Source organism: Macaca nemestrina, chromosome 14, assembly GCF_043159975.1.
Source record: "Macaca nemestrina isolate mMacNem1 chromosome 14, mMacNem.hap1, whole genome shotgun sequence".
In the NCBI taxonomy this organism is placed as follows: Eukaryota; Metazoa; Chordata; class Mammalia; order Primates; family Cercopithecidae; genus Macaca; species Macaca nemestrina.
Genome location: NC_092138.1, coordinates 3865544 through 3891203, shown reverse-complemented (window position 1 = coordinate 3891203; position 25660 = coordinate 3865544). Strand labels below are relative to the sequence as shown.

Here is a 25660-nt window from a genome sequence, read left to right as displayed (position 1 = left end):
AATCAACTGTAATTAACATTTATTTACTAAATATAAACCATTTACTATAAAAGTTAAATAGAAGATCCATTTGCATAACAAGTGCAATTTGTAACAATGTAATTATAGAGGAAAATGCAACATGTTAACTTAAAAATCTAATTTCTTATTTATATTAATACAAAAATATAATGTAGAATTTCAGGGATCATAAATGAATTTTTTTCAGAGAATACTGTTTGAGATTGAGAACTAACTTCTTAAATAACTGAATTCTAAACTAAAGAAATTAAATTTAAAAAATTAATTTATACATAAATATACATATTTTAAACTGCTCTTTTATGATTAAAAATACGTAATCTTACTTTTTTTGGTTTTTTTCGGAGATAGAGTCTCGCTCTTTCATCCAGGCTAGAGTGCAGTGGTGCCATCTCAGCTCACTGCAACCTCCACTTCCTGGGTTCAAGTGATTCTCCTGCCTCAGCCTCCCAAGTAGCTGGGATTACAGGCGCCCGCCACCATGCCCAGCTAATTTTCGTATTTTTAGTAGAGATGGGGTTTCACCATGTTAGCCAGGCTGGTCTCAAAATCCTGACCTCAGGTGATCCACCCGCCTTGGCCTCCCAAAGAGCTGGGATTACATGTTTGAGCCACCACGACTGGCCTGTAATTTTGCTTTTTAAAATCAGTAAGACCACCAAGAGAAATGAGAAATTTACTATCAGAAGTCTTACCTTGATTGTCATTTCGAAGATGATTTTTAAGTATCTTATTTTTATGTTCCAAAATTTGTTGTTGAATGCTATGCATAATAAATGTAATAAATAAAATTAGTATTTTAATAGTGATATGAAAAATATTTACCAAACATATTAAATTCTTAAAGCATTTCAGACAATATCAGAGCTAATATCAGAACTCTAATGTCCAATACACTTTAAAATTTTAAGCTGTATAAACTTATTAAGCTTCTAATTAAAGAAGAAAAACAGGAAGTACTCATAAACTGAGAAAAACATAGCTCAGTAAGTTAATTCTAGTTAGCTTAACAGCCTGGAAACCGTCCTGCACTCAGGGTAAGTCCTCGCTCTGTGACCAATAGGTATTTTGTTTTCAGACCAGTTGCTTCTCTTAGGCTCCACGGCTTCTTCTAAAAAACAAAGATTTTACTACTTGACTTCACTAGGTTGTTAGGAGGATGTAATGAGGTAAAATGTTTAAATGTTCAGAGAAATAGTAAAGCAATGGAAAAATTTATTCTTGAGCTGCATTGCTGGAACAATTTTGGAATCTCAAATAAAACCTGATGGGTGTTTTTTCATAGCTTCTAATATTTGAATGTCACAGTTTTCAGAGAATATTATTAAGTGCTAATTTTGGTTATTAGTTCTATTCATTGTGGCTTATAGTTCAGAGCATTTTAGCTAGCTCATAACTTATAACTAAATTTATATATAAATATATTATTGTCTCATTAAAACATATAACCTAATTGTCCCCTATTACTGAGCTCATCAATCACACCAAGGGCAGAAAACTAATAGATGTCAAAACCTGGCTGGGACAACTACCATTCCTTCTCTACCTCCTCAAACTCAGAGCCAGCAGGTCTGTGTCAGAGGCTGCATCTTCTGGGTCCTCTCCGACTGACACACAAGACAAAGCCTTGCTTGTATTGTTTTTCAGTTCCATGAAAGAGATGCAAGTTGATGTTTCTTCATTTCCAAGTCATGTACTAACAACATATTTGCATGTAACATCCCATATGCCACTCAGCTCTGTTCTCATTTCACAGATCACCTTACATGAATACTTCTATAATGATCATAATAACAATTTCCATATTGGGTGACTCCTGTTTTGGTTTGACTCACATTATTTCCTTGAAGCTAGTTAACAAATAGTCAAATGACCTTCTGGGGACCATGCAACATGTGGAATGCTTTCTGAATTTGTGTGCCATCCTTAGGCAGCAGGCATGCTTATCTGTTCTGTATTGATCCAATTTTAGAATATGTGCTGCTGAAACAAGTATAAAGTCCTGTTTTATACACGGATACTCAAAAGTCATGGATGAGGCTTAGCTCTGTTAAATCCAAATTACCTACTTTAGATACAGAGAATTCTGTTGAATGACTTCCTGTGAGGTAGAATTTTAAAATATTTTAAAAACTTGAGGTGGAGATGCAAAGAGCCTGACAGGTTTTCATTATTATGGAAACACATTACTTGAGGGGCCAACTCCAAGTTGGTGCTCATTACTCTATTGAAGGATAATGTGGAACATTCTGCTATCTAACAAAAGGCTACACGGGACAGAAAAAAGGCTCAAGGTACAGATGTGACAACAAAAGGCAAAGGGACCTCTGCTCTCTTCCTGCAACATTATTTGAACATCCCTGACTGTTGAGTACAATCCAACTAATATTTGCTAGAGAACAGATGGACACTGGTCTCAAAGGATAACATACCATGAAGGTATAGGCTAGGCCAAGCTAAGACGTGGGCTACAAATAAGGTTTTTAGTATTAGGGAGAAGGTCAATTTACTCACTACGTGTGTGGGTAAAGCTAGGAGGCCTTTCTGCCAGAGCAGGGTGCTGGGAACAATGGCTGAGCCTATCTATGTACATGAACTAAAAAACACTGTAGCTGTGGACACTGTGTATGAGTCATCATGAAGAGAGAGGGATCTGAATCAGTAAGGGCATCCTGGTGTCAAAAGTCAATCATTACCAGATTGCAGGACAAGTTACAATGGCAGCAATACAGGAAGTGAATCAATGGAAACAACAGAATGACTAGAACGGCCTTTTCCCCCCTTCTTCTGACTTGTAAAGCAAGATTGTCTTCCTTGGACTTAGGGAACCCCTTAGCTTTTTGAAAAATCCAAAGCAGGAAGGCATAAGAGATAGCCCCAGGGAATAAATACAAGATTTTCTGCTAAACTGGACATTTCAAGACCCAACAACTAATTTGGAAAGTCAGGCCAGCCATGGTGGCCTTTGCGAGGCCGAGGCAGGAGAATCACTTGAGCTCAGGAACATGGGCAACATAGTGAGACTTTGTTTAAAAAAAAGAAGAAGAAAGAAGAAAGAAAAAAAGAAAGTAAAAGATGTGACATTATTTATGTCTCACATACAAGGGTAATACTTGGAATGAAATGAACAACACTGAGATCCCTAGGGATAAAGGTCTTCAAAGATTCTGAAAGAATCTTGCACTCATTGCTACTTCTAACTAGTCTAGCTTTCTGTTTGATTTCTGGCTAAAAAGTGGACTAACTTGTTGCCATTCCAAACTACTTCAACCAAACTATGAACTCTCACCTAATGTATAAGATGCAATATTTGTAATTATTTTAAACCTTAATGTAGTATTAACCTAATATAAGCATATACCTTCTCAAATCACAACAAACAGCATAATCCTCAGCAGTTTGGCCAAACATGTCTTGAGAAAAGATATTTATATTTTGCTGAAGGAGGAGGCTGACGATACTTGATGAGCTATGCTGCACAGCAAGCATGAGGGCTGTTCTAAAATAACAAAGAAATAACAGCACTCAAGAACTTTAATAAAGATATTTAATTAGCAAATTGGATACGCTTTACCGATTTCATATCTTGCCTCTCAGGATAGACATAATAACCATTTACATGTACTAGCTTATGTGTATAAGCATCTTGGGTGCTCAAGTGTTCATCTTGGTAAATTACCACCAAGGCTAGAAGGCAGGGACAACAAGGAAGCTTCTTGTCCCACTGGGATATGACATAATACAAGCTCTTAATTTATAATCCTTTGATGGCCAAGAAACTGTGCTAAGGTCACTTATCTAAAGTAGGCAAAGATTTAGATGAAGATTTCCCCATTGCTTTCCTAGTCTGATATATTGTAATTCAAAGTCAGCTAGGGGTCAAACATGTAAGAGCTATCTGCAGGCTGAAAACAACAGCAACAACAACAATAATAGTGATAGTAGTTGTTGTAAACTGAAAGTTAAAGTCTATGCTTTATAAAATTAAGAAAATACAAAACCCCTTTAGTTATTATGATTACAGGACCAAAAACATCAGATTACAAATAACAGTCTATAAGAAAAGATGAATCCTACTATATACTGTTTTTGATGTTGCTCAGTCCAAATAACTGCTTTTCTACCTAACTGATTATTTGTATTATTTTTTACTATATGTCAATAATTATAAGTGAATCTTATTAACATTTCTCACTTGAGTTACCACTCCAGAACACTCAGGTTTTTAGGAAATAAACAAAAAACAACAAAAAAAAAACCAAAAACTATGGTACCTTCTGAAATTGTCAACGGCATGTATATTTGCCTGGTTCTTCAATAAAAATTCCACCATTTGCTGTCTCCTAGAATTTATAGCAAACAAAAGTGGAGTGTTTCCCTCCTGTAAGAAAGCAAAAACAATTTATAATTCACAAAATTACATATTTCTCAACTGAACTAAAAATCTTCTATAAGATGCTATGAACTTAAACTTACAATATAGAAAGAAAGTAAATGCAAAGCAGTCCCTTCCTTTTCACTCCTCTGTGCTTTCCCACACACTGCCTTGCAAACACCCCTCCTCTGCCTCCCCACATTAACTTCGGTCATCTCCAAAACTCACTTTATTTACCAGTCCCAAAAATCCTTGCTTCTATCTCAGCATTTAGCACAGTATATTGTAATTATTTCATTGTTTCCCACTGAAACCAAGAGCTTCTTGAGGGCAAGGGCTGTATCTTTTTTCTCTATAACCCTAAAACCTAAGACATAGTAGCAAATGCTTTAAGTTTTTAAAATAAATTAATGATTTAAATTATCTCTAGAGCAGTGTTTCTTAAACTACATTTCAAAGAATATTTGTTTTACCAGAAGAACTGTACCCCAACGAAAAGGTTCCATGATCATCTGCATTTGAGAAGTATTACAAAACTGTATTACATGGCCAAAAATCTAGAAATCCCTTGAACTTTGCCTAATCTCAATTTGACAATACTTTTTGTGGCAAACATTAACACTTTAGGAACTAGAGTTTCAGGGACACAGTTGTCAGAGCTTTGCAATACAAGTGTAGGTTTCCTCTGGGTGGTACAAACTTGCTTGATTCACTTGCATCAATGGTGTCAGGATGTCAATGTCAGGCACTCCTGACGCAAAGGGGCTACTAAAGAAATGAGCTCTGAATTAAGAGAGATTGGCTTCAAATGCACTTATTTTCCTTACTATTAAATAGTGCATGGGATTTTTCCTAATACAAGAGGATAGATTTTTATCTTAACTTAGAAAGTTCAGTATGTTCTGTGTAATACAGACCAGTTAAAAATTTTTGAAAATAAATATTAAAAAGCAAAGCTCAGTAAGAAATTTTATTCTCAATTATAATGATAATCCTGGGATGCTAATGCAACTTTACTTTTTAAATCCATTTGTATTGGTTTCCATTTAAATTGCTATTTAACATTATTTTTTTACTTTAGGCAAAATATAAATCAGAAATAAAAATACAATGGCTTCTCAATAAAAGTTCTAATACTGATGTATAGGGCTTATTTCTAGCATAACAAAAGCCAGTAAGTTACTTGCTTTTTTGTTGTTTTTTTTGAGACAGAGTCTCACCCTGTCGCCCAGGCTGCAGTGCAGTGGTGGCATGATATCCCCTCAATGCAAGCTCTGCCTCCTGGGTTCACGCCATTCTCCTGCCTCAGCCTCCCAAGTAGCTGGGACTATAGCTGCCAGCTAATTTTTTGTATTTTTAGTAGAGACAGGGTTTCACCATGTTAGCCAGGATGGTCTGGATCTCCTGACCTTGTGATCTGCCTGCCTCGGCCTCCCAAAGTGTTGGGATTACAGGTGTGAGCCACCATGCCCAGTCGTCACTTGCATTTTTAAGGGACATTGCTGAGAAGAAAGATATAATGTCTGCAATATTCATAATCTATCCACTTCTCAGCAGGCATAACCTAAAAAAGGCTTCTAGGCATTCTTATGAGAAGATGACTATTTGTGGTATAGATATAAAAAAAGAGTTAAACTTCTGAATTCTAAAATCCAACTCTATAATTGAGGGATTTATATAAACTATAGACTATATATTATGAACCAATATATGCTGTCTTGAAAAACTTGATATCTTTATGAAAATATACTATAAAAAAGGAGTTGTAAACTCAAATACTTGTAAGGATAAAGGAGGTTACCTAAGTAAGTGAAGTACTCAGGTGGGCACAGTAGCAAACTGGAGAATATGTGCCTCCTACACAGGGCAACCTCTGCACAGCAGACTAAGCACTGATGCAGTTCAGGGGACACTAGATTTGATTCTTAAGCCTGAGGTCCAGATTTCTGCATGAGTCTACTAAATTTTACATGTTGACTCAATTTAAAGAGGCAAAGAACAAATCTATGCGCCACATGTAGACTATAACCCTTGTGTTTTTATATTTGCTATGAATGTGTTACTAAATTGTGTATAAACCAAGTATTTGCATGTGGAACTTTTTCCTTCTCTAGTATCATAGTTTAATAAAAAAACTCAGGCCCTGAAATATACATAATAAAAATTGCGGTTAAGACTCATAATACCCACCTCAAGAATTTTCCCAACATTTATTCATTTGCAATCTATGTGTATATCATTTTCCCAGATTGTTAACCAAATAGATAATTAGTTCATAGGACTGCGGAAACTAAATTATTAAAAGAATTTCTATTGTATTCTCACTGACTTCAAGGATTTCAGTGTTTAAAACTGACATCCTGATTATGCCAAAGCTCTATAAACTTAAGAGACACACTGAGATAGTCCCTAACACAACTTCAACTGAAAAAAAAAAAGGTTCAGGATTTGCTACTAACCTAATTGAGAAAATCTCACTTGTAATGAACATTTGTTGACACATAATCACTAGAATGGTGACAGAGGAACATGAAATTGTGAAAGGGTCAGCCTCTACTTATTGAAAGATTACCCACAAGCAAATTGCTGAAGACTCTCTGAATGGCAGTGAATGATTCATGGTGGGAAGGAAAGAGTGTTATTCTGTAAGCTGAGAGCTGTTGCCAGTGATATTTCCTTTCACTTCCCAGTCACAAACGTAGAGAAAGACAGATAAGTCAGGCTAATGTTATTGGAAAGGAGACCTTTGAAGAAAGTAGCACCTATCAAATGCCAACTCTTTTAGAGATTTCTTATGTCTTTGAGATATGGGAATTTATATACTGCACTTATCTATTCTGTGCTTCTTCATCAGGAGTGTATTTGAATGCTGAGGTATTTGTTTTTGCTCTTGTTGTAAGAGACAAGATTTTTGGATTGGCGCCATGTTACAGGAGAATAATTGCACAAGCCTCTTCCTGGCAATGTACAGCCTATTCGTGTAAGATAAAAAAATTAGACTATAAATTCTAAGGGGCAGGCGGATCACGAGGTCAGGAGATCCAGACCATCCTGGCTAACATGGTAACACCCTGACTCTACTAAAAATACAAAAAATTAGCCGGGTATGGTGGCGGGCACCTGTAGTCCCAGCTACTTGGGAGGCTGAGGCAGGAGAATGGTGTGAACCTGGGAGGTGGAGCTTGCATTGAGGGGAGATCATGCCACTGCACTCCAGCCTGGGCAACAAGGTGAGACTCTGTCTCAAAACAAACAAACAAAAATTACTATGTTTCTCAGGCTGGACTCAAACTCCTGGGCTGAAGCAATCCTCCCACCTCAGCCTCCTAAGTAGCTGGGACTGCAGGTACATGTCATTGTGTATGACTTCAAGAAAATATTATTAACCATACATGTTCAGAACTTATTAGATCTATTACATCAAAAACATCAGGGGAAAGCCTACACCTGTAGATTTTTAACAAAATTTCCCCAGGTCACTGTAATGCACAATTCTAGCTGAGAATTACTGCAGCAGACAATCACTTCCGTTTCATCTCTCACCCACACGGCCAGTATCCTTTATCAGTTGGGATGTGGCCAGAAAGAGAAGAGTATGAGATAGAGTTTTTTATTAAAACTCCAGTTAATTTTCCTGGGTGTGGGTATAACAGGGACAAGTAAACTCAAAATCCCAGTTGATTTTGCTATTTATAAGTTCCTTATCTCCCACCTTCCCACCAAGATATTCTAGATTTGAGAGTTTAGACTCTTATCTAAGTGACTGTTTCTGCCAGGATGGATAATAAGTCAGTTACTAATTTGTTCCACCCTTTGCTGAAGTGTTTCTCACCTCATCACCATCTACTCACTGCCAATCTGGTTTCCTCAGAGTCCTCTAAAAATTAATCTTTAGGCAAGTTTCAATCACTCTATTTACCAAACCAAAAATGATTGCCCCAAAGCTGAAGAGCACTTTGTCTCAATACATCAACTGGGAAAACAACAAACTGAAAAACAAAACCTCTTCTTGGCATTTTCCCTCATTACCTAATTTCCAAGTGACCTGCATGTTTTTGATTGCTCCCCTTTTCCCTTCCCATTTTTCCCTCTTAAACCTTACCAATGAAAGATACATCCTTTTTTTTAGAAAACTGTCAGCAGCAGCAAGATTTACATTTATTGTAAGTTGCTTTAGTTTTCAGTTTTAAGATAAAACCTGTTTCCAGGGTAATTTTTTTCCTGTGATTTTTAAAATACTAATTAGAAAAAAATATATATACCTGGGGTAGGAAACAAATATTTGAAAAGAAGTTTTACCTTAACAAATTCACAAATATTTCCCATAAGTGCACTAAAAAGGCTGTGCCCTCTAATGCTTCTTTAAAAGTATCAATATTTAAAATAAAATTTTAGACAATTATTTCAAAATATTTTTATTCAGAAACACTTGAGTTCCAAATATGAAAAACTGACTCTTACCTATGTCAATGTTAAAACAAACATTTTGAAAAGAAAGTTGATCGATCTATACCTCATTTAGTGCTTCAATATTTGCATGGTGGGAAAGCAGTTTCTCTGCCAGTGAAGTCCCCTTATTATACACAGCATAATGGAGAGCAGTGTTGCCGTAGATATCCTTAATGTTTGGATTGGCGCCATGTTCCAGGAGAATAATTGCACAAGCCTCTTCCTGGCAATGTACAGCCTATTCGTGTTAGGTAAAAAATTAGACTATAAATTCTAAGAATTCAAAATACGTATTCCACAGGTTTCACCAACTAGTTATATTTAAATGAGATAAATTAATTTTAACTCTATGTATTTAAATCAAATTCATTTCATGCTGAAAGAGTTGGCTACTATATACCTTCATTAACGGTGTCCTGTTTAGTCTGTCACAGATGTCGATCTGGCAACTTCTGCTCAGCAAGAGAGTGACCACTTCCACACGGCCATGGGCACAGGCCAAATGTAGAACAGTCCTAGGAGAGTAAGAGGAGATTTCAGGAAATTGTAGTGCAGTATCTCAAAACCTACAATGGTTCATGTAATTGTAAACAATGAATGGCAGTTATTCCTCTGCCTTCAAAACAAATAATTGGCCGGGCGCGGTGGCTCAAGCCTGTAATCCCAGCACTTTGGGAGGCCGAGACGGGCGGATCACGAGGTCAGAAGATCGAGACCATCCTGGTTAACACGGTGAAACCTCGTCTCTACTAAAAAAAATACAAAAAACTAGCCGGGCGAGGTGGCAGGCGCCTGTAGTCCCAGCTACTCGGGAGGCTGAGGCAGGAGAATGGCGTAAACCTGGGAGGCGGAGCTTGCAGTGAGCTGAGATCCGGCCACTGCACTCCAGCCTGGGCGACAGAGCGAGACTCCATCTCAAAAAAAAAAAACAAAAAACAAAACAAAAAAAACAAATAATTTTCTTTTGAAGAAAGTACAATATTTATTAGCTCTTACTGCTCCCTACCTTAATGAAACAGCAGCCTATTTGGATAGAATGAGCTTGGTGCTTGGATTCAGTTCAACTAGGGCTTGAGTTCTACTTTGAACTCGGTCACATACCAGCTATTGCTTAACCTTTCTGTGCCTCAATTTCCACATTAATAAAATAAAGATGACAACAGTAGCTAGCTCACAGGACACCATTATGATGCTTAAATGAAAATCTATGTAAAGCATTTAGAACCATTTCCAGAACAAGCAACAACTCAATAACTGTTAGATTTTTGTTTGTTGAGACAGGGTCTTGCCCTGTTGTCCAGGCTGGAGTGCAATGGTGTATTTATGCCTCACTGCAGCCTGAAATTCGTAGGCTCAAGCAATCCTCCTGCCCTAGCCTCCTGAGTAGCTGGGACCACAGGAGCGCACCAGCATAATCAGCAAATTTTTAAAAATTTTGTGTAGAGTAGGAATGTCACTTTGTTGCCCAGTCTGGTCTCAAACTCCTGGCATCATGGGAACTTCCCACCTCAGGCTTTCAAAGTTCTGGAATGACAGGTGTGAGCCATGCACCCAGCCAGATGTTATAATTATTACTATTACTACTACTTAACAAAAACATTTTAATTAAGTAAAATGATATAATTATTGCTATTTTGCAGGATGATTTAAAGGTTAGGTCACATTTTAGCATATCTGATATTGGAATGGCATTTATAATTCATAATTTTTTATAATTGGTAGCATTTAAAAATCATCTTATTAATACAGAAAATAGTAGGGTATTACACAATCCATGAGGCCTTACATTAAGTAGAATACGGTATACACAGCAGGTCTAGGGCAGTTCTAGTCATCTAATTGACACTTAAATACATTTTAATTCCTAAAAGTACCATGGGGAACGATCACTGAAGTAACAACATATTTTTTAAACAAATTACTTCTTACTTTGATTTTTAAAAACATGAAGCTAAAGAAAACTAATGATTGAGATGAACAGGTATGGCTCATTTTAGTCAACACTTAGATTTACAGAATATATGCAAATCAGACTTTCCAATTATTAATAATAGAATTTAAGACTGATAAATTTTCAAAAGGGCAGTTAAAGGTTATCTCTTACTGTTTTCTACCTTCAGAAATGCTTTTGCTTGAAAGGTGGGAGGAAAAGCTTCAGTGAGATTAAGTCCTACTATTCCCATTTTAAATCTCTCATCTTGCTCAGGTAGAACAGGTAAACATAAAGGTTTTAAGTATGGAAGGGTCCTGAGAGATAGTGCAAAATGTCTGCTACATAACAGGTTTTCAGGTTATGTTTGATGAATAAATGGATTGACAGAATACAGTTGGGGATCCCAGTATTTTTAAATACAACTTCTATAAACCAATATTTTCGTGATAGTAATAATATTTGCTGTTTGTTATTTTTATAAGACTACAACTATAATGAAATGATTAATCTATCATTGTTTGCATATGCACATATGTAATGAATCTATACATAAAACATATACATAAAAAAAACATAAAAAATATATACATAATAAAATCTGCATGCAGATAAAAAGATTCCCTTTTTATTTCTGAAGCTAAAAGTTCAAACAAGATAACTCTCAATAATAATATAAAATAGTGAGAAATTATTTTTATCTATACAAGATTCATATTTCTCTCTTCCCAAATATTATTCCATTAATAATAAATTTTTACTAGAAGTTTCATAAATGCTCACTTCAGAAATCAAAGGTAAGAAAAAGGAACAAAAGACTTTAAAATACAAATGCTCAGAAGTTACAAATTTTATCCTATTTTGTACATAATTTTGGCTAACACAAGACCATAGTATGTTTGTGTGTATGTGCAAGCAAACTGATTTTTTTTTCCTCACTGGCTATAACAAAATACATCTTCACACATCAACATACTTCTCGACCTACTGCCACCTTCAATGGCCACATATCCATTCTATCGGTTCTTAATATAAATGCTGAGAAAAACAAAGTGCATGTATCTCTATTTTCTAAAGGTATTTTAATGCAATGGAATTGATGGGTAAAGGGCATATACATTTTTAAAATGTGGTAATTATCTCCAAATTACCACTTGAAAAGTCATCAGCAACTTAAACTTCAAGCAGCAGTATAAGTACCACTGCTCTTTATTCTCACAAACATTGTGGATAGAAAACAGTCGCATTCCTCTTTCAACTTAAATTCTCTTATGAGAAACACTAAGGATTTTTTCCTATGTACATAAGTAACTTGTGGATCTGCAAAAAGGTACTTTGCTCACTTTTAGAGTTCTTTTCTTGTGGATTTGATTGGAAAGAATTCCCTGTAAAATAAAGATGTGTTTTATCTGTATATATATATAACTGATCTATATATATAACATATTATATTAGTAATATATACAATTTGTTATATATATAATCAGTAAATGTTTTATATATAATCATTAAATATCATATTATAAAGAATAAATTCCCTGTAGGATGAAGATACACTTTTCAGTTGAATATATATTTTTATATATTAGTAAAAATATATACAGTAAATTTTTTCAAGTGTGTTATCTTTTGTTAATTTTTTTCTGATACACAGGGGATTTTAATTTTTAGTTTGCTAAATCAACTTTCAGAATGCCTGCTCGCGAGGTCATTCTTAGGAAGGCCTTTGTTAACATAAAATGTACCTGTATAAGTCTTTGTGTTTTGTTTTGGTACTTTTCTCATTTTGCGTATGTAAAAATTTCAGTCTAAATTCCATCAGGAACTCATTTTTGTGACATAAAGTTTCATTAGTTTTCTTCACACAGCAGGCATATTATTAATAACTCATCCTTTCCTACTCATCTGAAAGGTTACCATTATCAATCCCTATGCATGTATCTTGCATATATTTCAGAGTTTTTGGATTTCCTATTCTGTTCCATTTATTTGTGTTTACAGCTGTTAGTAAATAATTAATTGTGGGAATTAATAGCACATTTTGGTATCTAGAGGAGCAAGTCTTTTCACTCCATTATAAACATTTTTAAAAGTCATCACAATAGTAAGACAGACAGCAAGTGTCATGCACAAATCATAAAACCTCGATATTTTCATTCGGTTTATGTAAAACTGATAAACATAGAAAGAGCTCACATTTTGAGAAAACTGAGTCTTCCCATTCAAGGAACCCACGTCCCACTTCCAAGTGTCCCTCTAAGAAGCCGCAGTAAAGAACCTATCTACCTAGGTGGATTCGGATGTGAAACCGACACAGGGTTTTATCTGAGAACTCTTCGCCTACTGAAAATGGCTCCTGGTATTTCTGACATGCGAATGAGTTCTCATTAGGCATCTCCCTATCATGTATATGACCCCACGTTTTAAACGTGTATATGCTTAACTTCGTGAGTTAAATCACTCAAATTCTCCACCAAGCGCTACAGGCGGGAATTGCCAGCGATGGAAAGCAGCTGAGGCTCCGTTTGGCTCCTCGGCTCCGAGGGTGCCGGCGCCCTCCAAGGCCCCCGCCTCAGGGGCTGCGGTGAAACCAGGCCTGGGGCCCCCCTCCCACCGCGGGCTGAGCCCCCGCTACCTGTCCTTTCTGTCGCGGGCGTCCACGTCCCGAAACCGCCTCAGGCAGCGCTCCACCTCCGCGGCGTCGCCCTTGATGGCCGCCCTGTGGATCTTCCGCAGTTCCCAGTCCCGGATGTGGTACCCGGGACCCGCGTACTCTTTGTCCCCGGAGCTCAGGAGCGCCTGGCCCAGGCGTCTCCCGAAGCTGAAGAGCTTCCTCATGGTGGCGACTTCTCAGACGCCCACAACCCGCTCCTGAGCCGCCGCGGCCCCTCGTGGCCTTTCCACCCCCACCCAGTCCCAAATCCGCGATCCCCCCACCAACCCGCGATCCACCCGCAAATCCAAGATCCACCCCCAAACCCGCGATCCACCCCCAAATCCAAGATCCGTCCCCAAACCCGCGATGTAGCTCAGAATCCGCGATCCAGCCCGGTCCACCACAGCCTTCAGCAGCGACAGTCGCAGCCTCCGACCTCTCAGACCGAGTGAGCCCCGCGAAGCAGTTAGGCGCGTGCCTGCAGCTCCGCGCTCCGACCTCTCAGACCGCGTGAGCCCCGCGAAGCAGTTAGGCGCGTGCCTGAAGCTCCGCGCTCCGACCTCTCAGACCGCGTGAGCCCCGCGAAGCAGTTAGGCGCGTGCCTGCAGTTCAGCGCTCCGACCTCTCAGACCCAGTGAGCCCCGCGAAGCCGTGAGGCGCGTGCCTGCAGCTCAGCGCTCAGACCTCTCTGACCCAGTGAGCCCCCAAGAAGCCGTTAGGCGCGTGCCTGCAACTCAGCGCTCCGACCTCTCACACCGAGCGAGCCCCGCGAAGCCGTTAGGCGGGCGCCTGCCGCTCAGCGCTCCCACCTCTCAGACCGAGTGAGCCCCACGAAGCCGTTAGGCGCGTGCCTGCAGTTCAGCGCTCAGACCTCTCAGACCGAGTGAGTCCCGCCAAGCGTTACGCGCGCGCCTGCAGCTCAGCGCCCGCCGGGACTCCGGAAGCCTCTCCCAAGTCCGCGTGACCGGAAGGGGGCTGCTGCAGCTTGAGCGCAGGCGCCGCTGGCTTGCGGGTTCTCCTAGGCTCGCGCTGGACGTCCCGGAATCGCAGGCGCGAAGCCCGTCGGGCCTGAGGGTCCGCGTGGCCGTGACTCCTGTCCCGCTCCTCCTCCGAAGAGAGATCCGGGCTGCTGACAGGAGCCCTCCGCAGCCACCAGGGATGGGGCTGGGATCCGATTCCCGCCCTGGTGCAGCGGCCGCCGGGCAAACCGCCTGACTTGGCAGCAGACAAGGCGACATCTAGCCCCGGTACTGCGAGGCTGGGAGCGCCAGCCAGCTTGGGAGTTGCCAGGCAGCTGTTGCCAGCAGGTAGAGGGCGCCTGCAGCTTGGGCGCCCAGGTGGTGGAGCATGGCCTGGGCGGCCTCTGGATCGCGAGTGCACCTGGCCTGAGAGCCCGCCAGGCCCTGCCCCCGCCGGCTCCTGCTCTGCCGGAGCTCAGGACCTCTAGCCGGGGGCCCTCTGCAGCCACCGGGGATGGGGCTGAGGGCCGGTTCCCGCCCCTGTGCTGCCGCCGCAGGGCAGACCGCCTGGCTTGGCCGCAGCCACTGGGACGTCTGGCCCCGGTTCTGAGATACCGGGAGTGCGGGCGGGCTCGGGGATTGCCTGGAAGCTGCTGCCTGCACACAGAAGCCGGCTGCAGCTTGGGTGCCCAGGCGGGCTGGAGGTGCATGACCTGGTCTGCCTCGGGATCGCCAGCGCGCCCAGCCTGAGGCCTCCGGCCATGCCTCCCGCCCCACTCCTCCACAGGAGGGAGATCGGGGTCGCTGGCATGGGCACTTGGCAGTCACCCCGATTGGGGTTGATCGGGGGTTCTCAGTTCTCGCCCCTGTGCAGCCGCCGCCGAGCAGAATGCCTGGCTTGTCCGCAGCCACTGGGACACCTCGCGGGCCGGGCGGGCCGGAGGGTGAAATCGCTGGGAGGCGGGTGCCTTCTCGCCCTGTGGCGCCTCTGGGCCCCAGGGGCCGGCCTCCGGCGCACAGGGCTCCCCAGCATCCTGGGCGCGGGTCCGCTGCCCGCATGAAGTCACCTCAGAGAGGATGAACTTCGGGTTGCCTTGTCCGGCTGTGCTGCCAGGCGGGGCAGCTGACCTGCTGATGGGGTGGCTTTCTTCATCTTCTTGCCCACAGGACAGCGGGCTGGGAAGCTAGGGGCCGCCGGGACCTGGGGCTGGAAGCCGCATCTGCCCACAGCCGCAGCCTCCTGCACCTGCCATCCTGGTGGCGCCCTGGCGTCGGAGAAGCAGCAGGCGCGGAGCTCCTGCAGCTGCACCCCTGCAGCAACCCGTCCCGGCGCAGGAGGCAGTGGAAGGCGGCCTCCTCGCATGGCTCCTGCGGCCCCAGGACCAGGGGTGCGGCCAGCACCGCCCTCACCCCCCGCGTCTCGTGGACATTCGTCCTCCCTGGAGGCGGCTGGACTTGAGCAAGGCTCGCAGCGATCGGCCCCGCGAGGACTGGCATCCTGGGCTCAGGGTCCCGCACGCTGGCCCTGCGGCACCGCACCTTTCAGCAGCAGCTGGAATTCCTGCAGCAGCGCCTCAGGTGGGATGCTGGGACCCGGGGGTCCTGGCAGGCAGAACTTCAGCGTCTTGTCTTGGCCCCTGCTCCTCTTCTTGTTGTTAAACCTTTGTCACTCTGCCACGAAAAGCATCCAGGCGTCCTTGATTTCGACACTGCGTGCACGCTCAGCCGAGCTCATCGGAGGGGCGATTCTCCCCAGGGCCCGCGGGCAGCTTGTTCCCTGGCAGCGGCTCCTCCTGGACGCAGCTCCTTGTGGGCCCACCAGGCTCAGGGGAGCCAAGGCCTGCCGCGGCTAGCAGGCCTGGAGAGAGGAAGAGTAAGGCGGGCTCTGCAGGGCAGCGGGCCGGGACCATGAGAGAGGCAGATCAGTCTGGGCTCCAAGCGCAGCCTCTCGGGATTCCCCGGGACCCACGGCTTGTAATGCGCTTAAATCTCACGCCTCGCCAGAGTGACAGCACGTCATCGTCACAGCTCAGCGACCCTGACCCGCTCCCACTCTCGCTGCAGCGGAGGGTGTGTAGGGGAGAAACGGACGCAGGGAGGGAAACGCCCTGGGAAGGCGAACATCTTTTCATAAGCTTTTCCCTTTGTATATGCCATCTCTGATGGGAGCCTTTTTAGATATTTTGTCCATTTACTAATTGGGTTGTTTGATTTCTTATTGTTGAGTTGTAAGTGGTTTTTAATGGTCTGGATGCCAGACAGGTGTTTGGCAAATATTTTCTCCCTGTCTGTGGCTTGTTTCTCCATTCTCTTAATATTTTCTTTCCCAGAGCACGAAGTCATATCAATATCTTCTTTCTTTCTTTCTTTTCCAATATCTTCTTTCATGGTAGAAATTTGTCTTTTATGTACTGTAGTGATGTATCTACAAAGTAATTGCCAAACCCAAAGTTACCTAAATATCTATTCCTTTTGTTATTTTACAGAAGTTTTACAGCTTTTGGATTTAAATTTAGGTCTACAAATTGGACTCATAAAAGTAGGAGTAGAATGATGATTACCAGATGCTGTGTTGCTGGAGAGAAAATGGGAAGTTGTTCACACGTGCAAAGATTCAGTTAAGCAGGAGAAATTCATTTTGAAATCTATTGCACAGCAGTATGACTATAGTCAATAATAATGTACTGTATATTTCAAAATAACAAAAAGTAAATTTCAAATGTCTAACCACAGAAAATAAAATTGAGGTGATGGATATTTTATCCTCGATGTAGTCATTCCTTGTTTTATACACATATCCAAGCATCACACTGTACCCCATAAATTATGTGATTATGGTTTGACAATTTCAAATATTATTAACTTAAACATGTGTCCTCTGAGTTAATTTTTGAGGAGCAAGGTCTGTGTCTCAATTCTTTTTTTTTTTTTTTTTTTGCATATACGTATATATACATACATGCAATGGATTCATCACTGGTTTTGAAAAAGCTACCCTTTCTCCTTTTAACTGCCTTTAACTTTTTGTAAAAGATCAATTGACTGTGTTTGTGGGCTCTTATTTCTCTATTCTGTTCCATTGATCACTTTGCAAGTCCTTGAACTTTGTTCCTCCCCTGCAATATTGTTGGCTATTCTGGTTAGTTTGTCTTTCTATATAAACTTTAGAATTGGTTTGTCAATTTCCACACAATAATTTGTTCATGTTTTCACCAGAGTTGTATTGAATTTATAAATCACATTGAAGAGAACTGACATCTTAACAACACTGAGTCTTATTTTGTGAACACAATATCTCTTCATTTATTTAGATCTTTAATTCCTTTCAACAGATTTTATAGTTTTCCTCACATAGAGCCTGCGCATATTTTGCTAGATTGTGTCTTTCATTTTCTTGATGTTAATGAAAATGATATTGGGCTTTTAATTTCAAATTCTTGTTGTTCATTGCTGGATGTAGGACAGCAATTGATTTTGTATATTAACCTTATACTGTGCAACCTTGCTATAATCCAGAAGGGTTTTTGGCTGATACTTTTGAGATTTTCTACATAGAAAATCAATTTATCAGCGAGTAAAGGGCATTTTAATGCTCCCTTTCCAATCTGTATGCTTTTTATTTTCTTGTCTTGTTGCATTAGCTAGGATTTTAGTATGATGTTGAATAGGAGCAGTGAGAGAGGATAACCTTTCCTTGCTTCTTATCTTTTGTGTAAAACATCCCATTTTTCACATTATGTATGATATTGTCTGTGGGGTGTTCTTTTGGTATATGTTCTTTATCAGTTGAGGAATTTCCCTTCTATTTCTAATTTGCTGAGAGTTTTAACCATGAATGGGCTTTGGATTCTATAAAATGCTTTCTTGATCTATTAATACAATCAAATAACTTTTCTTCTTTAGCTAGTTATGTGATAGATTGCCTTAACTATTTTGTGTTAAGGCAGGCTTGCATACCTGGAATAAATCTCACTTGCTCGGGCCGGGCGCGGTGGCTCAAGCCTGTAATCCCAGCACTTTGGGAGGCCGAGACGGGCGGATCACGAGGTCAGGAGATCGAGACCATCCTGGCTAACACAGTGAAACCCCGTCTCTACTAAAAAATACAAAAAACTAGCCGGGCAAGGTGGCGGGCGTCTGTAGTCCCAGCTACTCGGGAGGCTGAGGCAGGAGAATGGCGTAAACCCGGGAGGCGGAGTTTGCAGTGAGCTGAGATCCGGCCACTGCACTCCAGCGCGGGCGACAGACCGAGGCTCCGTCTCAAAAAAAAAAAAAAAAAAAAAATCTCACTTGCTCTTGGTGTGTAATTCAACAATGTATTGTTAGATTTAGCATGCTAATATTTTGTTGAGAATTTTTGATGAGAGATATTTGTCTGAACATTTGTTTTTCTTTAAATGTCTTTTTCTGCTTTTAGTATAAGAACTTCATAGAATGAATTGGGATATTTTCCTTTTGCTTCTGTTTTCTGGTAGCGATTGTAAATAATTGTTATCTTTTCTTCCTTAAATGTTTCATACAATTCGCTGGTGAAATGCTCACACCTGTAATCCCAGCACTTTGGGAGGCCAAGGTGGGCAGATCTCCAGGTTAGGAGTTCGAGACCAGCCTGGCCAATATGGTGAAACCCTGTCTCTACTAAAAGTACAAAAATTATCCAGGCATGGTGGCATGTGCCTATAGTCCCAGATACTTGGGAAGCTGAAGCAGAAGACTGTCTTGAACCTGGGAGGCGGAGGTTGCAGTGAGCCCAGATCATCCCACTGCACTCTAGCCTGGGTGACAGAGCGAGAGTCTGTCTAAAAAAAAAGACAAAAAGAAAAGAAAAGAAAACGTATTGTTTTATTATACAGTTAAAGTAGAAGGTGTGCATAGCCATTGATTTTTCCCTACATGGTAATGTATATGTGGCACCTGGGTCACATGTGGAATTAGGGGAAGACTGTCCTTTTCCTTTCTCCTTTCGAGCTTATTGGTGGTGTCAGTGCCCTTCTGATCTGTGTTCCCCACTTCCACTCGCTTCTCCCTTGTTACACGCCTTTGACTTTGAGACTCCTGCCACCACGCAACATGACTCTACCGATGTCCATCATAGTCCTTTCCCTTCCTGTAGTCGCCGGCTTCTAATCACTGCTCCCCATGGGCAGTCTGATAATTCTTGGAAAGTGATTCATGGTTCCTCGACTTTTTTTAACCCAATAACTTTTCTCTCCACTCCACTGCAAGGTATAACATCAAGGTGCAAGTCATGAAATCACTGGTCATATCTTGCAACTTCTTACACTTTATCATAAAAATCTTAGGCACTTAACCCATCTTTCTGTCCGCACTGCCATATCTTTTAACTATCATATGCTTGCACTTCCTGAAACACTTTCCCAGTACTTGGGGACCTCCATTAATGGTTTTGTCAATTTTTTTAACCCAGCCTGAATAAAAAAATAAACTAAAATAAATTCAGTGTAGTCCAAGGGTACTGTGTTTATAAAGTCAGCAATAGTGTACATTAATGTCCTAGGCCTTCATATTTACTCACCACTCACACACTGGCTCACCCAGAGCAACTTCCAGTCCTGCAAGCTCCATTCATGGTAAGTGCCCTATGTAGGTGTACCATTTTTTGTCTTTTCTACCATATTTTTACTACACCTTTTCTCTGTTTGGATATACAAGCACTTACCATTGTAATACAATTGCCGGCAGTATTCTGTATAGTAACATGCTATACAGGCATGTGGCCTCAGAGCTACAGGATATACCATGTAGCATAGGTGTGTAGTAGGCTTTATCATCTCGGTTTGCGGAAGTGCACTCTGTGGTTCACACAGTGATGAAATTGCGTAACGACACATGTCTCAGAATGTAGTACTGTCATTAAGAGATGCATGGCTTCATATATTTTTTACTCTGTTCTTATGCTTCTCTCTGTAGAACTTCAGTGACACAAATGTTAGGCTTTTTTGTATTGTTACACAGATCCTTAAGGCTATGCTCATTTTTCTTCAATTGTTTTTCTTCTCTATTGTTTATATTGAATACTTCTTATTGATCTATCTTTAAGTTCGTGGACTTTTTCCTTTGTCATTTCTATTCTGCTGTTGAGGTCATCTTGTGAATTTTTAATTTCAGTGTTTGTATTTTTAGTTCTGAAGCATAACTGTCTTTTCATTTGCAGGTTGAGATTTTCCTTGTTCGTTATATGCTGAATCATTTTGGAGTATATCTTGGATATTTTGGATATCATCTTATGAGACTCTGGGTTTTGTTTAAAACATCAGGACAATGTGCTTTGCTGTTGTTTTAAACGGCAATCAGCTAGGTCAGATTCAATACGCAAATTCCTCCAATGGGCTGTAGTTCTATTGTTGGTTCAGAGCCATGTGGCACAAGCACACAGAGAAAGCGAGCAGTGAAGATTCACTCCGAACTCCTGGAACCATAAATTCTCGGGTTAGAGAGAAGAGTTTCCTTCCTTCAGAGTTGAAGGTGCTTCCTGTTGGTAGCTGTTGCTCTTAGCCCAGCTGCAACCACTGAATCACCACCACAGTATTGCTTAGGTTATAAAGAAAGGAAAGCAGAAAGATAGTAGGGAATTCATCCTCCTCTTTCTCACCTGTAGGGGCTCATTTTCCTTCCTCTCAGACCAGAAAGAGAGAGATACTTTGGGGATTCTTTTTGTCTGTAACCAGGATGTATTTAGTTTCTTTAAGCCTCCTCTGATTGGCCAGTTTTGTATGTTGTCTGTTTTTAGTTTTCAAGGTAAGAAAAATCTTATGATTCTCCTGATGCTTTATAAGTCTATGCTTTCAGATTAATGTGAAATATTATTTAAAAATAAGATTTCTGGGCTGGGCGCAGTGTTTCATGCCTGTGATCCCAGCACTTTGGGAGGCCAGAGGCAGGGGGATCATGAGGTCAGGAGATGGAGACCACTCTGGCTAACAGGGTGAAACCCTGTCTCTACTAAAAATACAAAAAATTAGCGAGGCGTGGTGGTGGACACCTGTAGTCCCAGCTACTCAGGAGTCTGAGGCAGAAGAATAGTGTGAACCTGGGAGGCGGAGCTTGCACTGAGCTGAGATCAAAGCCACTGCACTCCAGCCTGGGCGACAGAGGGAGACTCCATCTCAAAAAAAAAAAAAAAAGGAAAAGAAAAGAAAAAGAAAAAAAAGAAAAAACAAAAAGATTTCTGTAAAACTGAAGAGCATCCAAAGAAGCCTGCTTTCCACTTGCCTTCTGGCCATCTTTCCTTTCTGCGGGGGTTCAAGAGTTTGGAGGCGTTGGATCTGGCATCAGAGTGGTCACCTTCCCCTCTGATGGGGAAGCCCAGTGGCCTTAGGAATAAATGAAGTCGGTACTGAGGAAAGGAAAACTCAGAGGACCGAGGAAGCACCGACTTTACACGCCTGTGGACTGCAGGAACTCTTTATGGCAGGAGCTGGTCTTTTTTATTTTATTTTTTCTTTTTTTTCCTTTAAGTTCTGGGATACATGTGCTGAACATGCAGGTTTGTTATATAGGTATACATGTGCCATGGTGGTTTGCTGTACCTGTCAACCCATCATCTAGGTTTTAGCCCCACAGGCGTTAGGTATTCGTCTTAATGTTCTCTTTCCCCCTTTTTCCTACCCCCTGACAGGCCCTGGTGTGTGATGTTCCCAGGAGTGGGAGTCTCTAAGGGGTGAAAGGAGAGAGAAAACAGACTGGACTAGCACTCTGCTGAGTTCCGCAGTACTCTGGGTACCTAACATCGTGCCTTTGCTATTATCTCCCTGCCTGTGCCCCTGGGTTCACGTCCTAGAACAGAGCCCTGGGGAACCCAGGAGCTGTGGAAAGCCAGCTCTCCTTTGTGGCCCAGGAAGCACAGAAATTCTGCCAGCCAAGAGACAAAGAAAGAGAAGTAAAGCCAGCACATGGAGATAAGAAAGTGAACATAACTTCAGAGCAGTATCGCCAGGCCCAGTGAGGCATGCTTGGATCTTGACACAAAAATCCCTCTTCGACTTGATCCGGCTCTAGTGTAGATCTTTCACTTTAGCCCAAAGTGCCTCCTTGAACTCTCAAATGTATTCTGAGCTGAGCGCGATGGTGATTTGGGGTCAATCATGATCTTCCCCAGGGAGATTTTCTCTCTCAGAGCTCAGACCTTGCGCATGGCCCCTGTGACCCACCTCCTGGAACTGGGGGCTCTGGGGGAATGCCTGATGTACCTCAGGACCGAACAGGCACGGTCCACCACCGCTTGTGCTAACTGTGGAAACAAAGGGTACATGGGGCCTGTATAGGTCAAGGGTTATGTGCAATTTTATCAGAAAATAAATGTAATTTATTCTAACACTGAAAAATTAATTAGGTCCTCATGCTTCTCTTCTTTCTTTTCTTTTTTTTCCAGGCAAGGTCTCGCTCTGTCGTCCAGGCTGGAGTGCAGTGGCATAATCATGGCTCACTGCAGCCTTGACCTCCCTGGCTCAAGCGATCCTCCCATCTCCCCTCACATTTCTTATGTCTGATTGACAGGGGGATAAAAGCACACATCTGGCACCTCTCCTTGTCCGGGAGGACTGGCCACAGAGTCATTTTGCGGAAGTTGGAGACGAGTACACTAGATGGGGCTATTGCCTTGCATTATACGATTCACACTGCATGGGGTGGAGAATTGAATTTCAGATGCAAGAAATGGGAAAGGAGGAAATAAAAACTTGGAATGTCCTAACCTTTCTGAAAATCCAAAAAGGCCCAAGGAAAGCTAGTTCAATTATTCCTACTATGACAAACTATGATACAGTCAGACATGCCCACTCTGGTGGGGTGTTCCCAGCCTGGGCTGCCCAAGAGATGGCAGCTATTCCAGGTCAGATGGAGTGTGGACCCCTTCCCTGTAGTAAGCTGGGATCACTCTCAGGAATGACCATCAGCCCAGAGCCATGGGGCTTGTTGGATGCAGGGGTGAGTGGGGCTTGCAGAAAACAGCCCACCATCGATGCTCTGATATCCGAATGCCACTCTGGTCAGCTCGAGATTAAAATTTGGAGGTAGACCATCCTGTGTGGTCTATTGGTGAGACAGGGACTCAGAGGAACACAGGAACCATCCACACTCTCGCCCTGCCATGGCTACCGGCCGCTCTGGCAAACCTTGGCTCCCTTTGAGTTCACCATCCTCATTGCTGCACCCTGTCCTTTTTCAGACACCTCTATTTTTCTCACACCTGGAAATTACACCTGCTGGCAGTCTTCAGAATTTTCCAGAGAGTTGGCAACTTGGGGCTCATTTATTTCTGCTCATTTTTATTTAGTTTTTTTACAGGTGTTGTGATCCAGGCAGGACATGATAGTAGCTCATCAAAGAGAGGCTGTTTTGGGGAAGTGGAGCAGCTGCCGCTGATTTTGGAGCTGGGGTAGCTACTACTGCCACCACCACTGCAGTGGCCTAAGGAGTCAGTTTGGGAAGGTGGTGGTCACCATGCTTAGAGCTGTGCTTGGAAGTGACAAAAAGTGTTCTGGTACAGAAAGCCAAGACCGCTGAGCAGGCTGAGTGCGGTGATGATGTGGCTGCAGCTGGGAAGGCAGCCATGCCACAGGGGCATGCACCCCCAACTGAAGACAGCAATCTGCCCTCTGCCGCCTACAGGAACATGGCGGGTGCCCGCCGTTCTTCCTGGATTCTCATCTCCAGCACTGAGCAGGGAACAGGGAGGAATGAGAAGCAGCAGATGGGCAAAGAGTACCGTGGAAGACAGAGGCAGAGCTGCTGGACATCGGCAATGAGGTTCCAGAGCGGTTGGGCAGGTCTCTCATTCCCCACGCTACGCAACCTGAAAGCAAGCTGTTCTGCTTGGAAATGAAAGGAGATCATTTCAGGTATCTTTCTGGGTGTCGTCTGGAGACAATAAACAAACTACTCTGTTGAACTCCTGTTGTGGGAAGTCAGGGACCCCAAACGGAGGGACCAGCCGAAGCCACGGCAGAAGAACATAAATTGTGAAGATTTCATGGACATTTATTAGTTCCCCAAATTAATACTTTTATAATTTCTTACATCTGTCTTTACTGTAATCTCTGAACATAAATTATGAAGATTTCATGGACACTTATCACTTCCCCAGTGAATATCCTTGCGATTTCCTATGCCCGTCTTTACTTTAATCTCTTAATCCTGTCATCTTCTTTGTAAGCTGAGGAGGATGAATGTTGCCTCAGGACCCTGTGATTGTGTCAACTGCACAAATTGTTTGTACAGCATGTGTGTTTGAATATGAAATCTGGGTATCTTTAAAAAAGAACAGGATAACAGCGATGTTCAGGGAACAAGAGAGGTAACTTTGAACTGGCCGCCGGTGAGCCGGACGGAACAGAGCTATATTCCTCCTCTTTCATAAGCAAATAGGAGAAATATCACTGCATTCTTTCTCTCAGCAAGTAACATCCCTGAGAAAGAGAATGCGCCCTGAAAGTAGGCCTATAGACGGCCCCTTTTTAAGGCATCCCGTCTTTTATGGTCGAAGCCGATGGGATGAAACAAGCCCTGGTCTCCTATAGTGCTCCCAGGCTTACTAGGATGGGAAAATTCCCACCTAATAAACTGTGGTCATACAGGTTACCTGCTCTTAAACGCTGTTTCCTGATAAGATGTTATCAATGACAATGCGTGCCCAAAACTTCATTAGCAATTTTAATTTTTCCTCATCCGGTGGTCCTGTGATCTCACCCTGCCTCCATTTGCTTTGTAATATTTTATTACCTTGTGAAGTATGTGATCTCTGTGACCCACACTCTATTCGTGCACTCCCTCCCCTTTTGAAAATCACTAATAAAAACTTGCTGGTTTTACGGCTCAGGGAACATCACGGATCCTGCCGACCTGTGATGTCTCCCCCGGACACCCAGCTTTAAATTTCTCTCTCTTGTGCTCTTTTCCTTTATTTCTCAACCGAGCCGAGACACTTAGGAAATAGAAAAAAACCCATGTTAAACATCGGGAGCGGGTTCTCCCGATAAACTCCCAGCAGCTTACCAGGAAGCATCTGAAATTAGTAAGAAAGATATGCAGCCTACACACCCAATTCGACTAGGCCTGGCACTTAATTTCTCAGCCTTTTGCTATGGGATTCTAAACTCTCCTGAAAAGGCCTGCAGCCTGGTAAATATGGCATTTGATGAAGCAATTCCTGAGTTGGATACACTGAGTGAAGTGTCTTATAAAGACAGTACTCCCATCATGCAGTGACTTCGAGACAGTCTCACTCTGTGGACATCGGGAAACCAGGGAGA

At 42.3% G+C, this 25660-nt stretch overlaps 2 protein-coding genes, 1 non-coding gene and 1 pseudogene across 11 annotated transcripts in view; 1 reads left to right on the top strand and 3 right to left on the bottom strand.

The window, feature by feature from the left end:
- Window positions 1–13944, bottom strand: part of LOC105498891 (ankyrin repeat domain-containing protein 18A) — an 89013-nt gene extending 75069 nt beyond the window's left edge. For 6 of the 9 annotated variants that reach the window (XM_071077510.1, XM_071077509.1, XM_071077511.1 and 3 more), the window contains exons 1-6: window positions 13411–13697; window positions 9246–9360; window positions 8910–9083; window positions 4296–4402; window positions 3383–3520; window positions 717–784 (exon numbers count right to left, since the gene is read on the bottom strand). In XM_071077510.1, coding sequence (XP_070933611.1) covers window positions 717–784; window positions 3383–3520; window positions 4296–4402; window positions 8910–9083; window positions 9246–9360; window positions 13411–13613 — 805 coding nt within the window. In that variant the 5' untranslated portion in view covers window positions 13614–13697. Of the gene's footprint in view, window positions 1–716; window positions 785–3382; window positions 3521–4295; window positions 4403–8909; window positions 9084–9245; window positions 9361–13410 lie in introns of all 9 variants that reach the window. The other 3 variants (XM_071077515.1, XM_071077517.1, XM_071077513.1) reach the window with 3 other exon arrangements.
- Window positions 1911–2013, bottom strand: LOC112423017 (U6 spliceosomal RNA). The gene has a single exon (XR_003013465.1). It is a non-coding gene; the product is annotated as a U6 spliceosomal RNA (small nuclear RNA).
- A 505-nt stretch (window positions 13945–14449) lies between the features above and the next one.
- On the bottom strand, window positions 14450–15563 carry LOC105498890 (collagen alpha-2(I) chain-like; annotated as a pseudogene).
- Window positions 15564–23294: 7731 nt separating this feature from the next.
- LOC105498986 (14-3-3 protein beta/alpha) lies at window positions 23295–25289 on the top strand. The gene is given in 4 exon segments (XM_071078854.1): window positions 23295–23397; window positions 23825–24118; window positions 24121–24258; window positions 24261–25289. Coding segments are annotated over 4 exon segments (642 nt in total). The 3' UTR covers window positions 24368–25289.
- The last annotated feature ends 371 nt before the right edge of the window (window positions 25290–25660 follow it).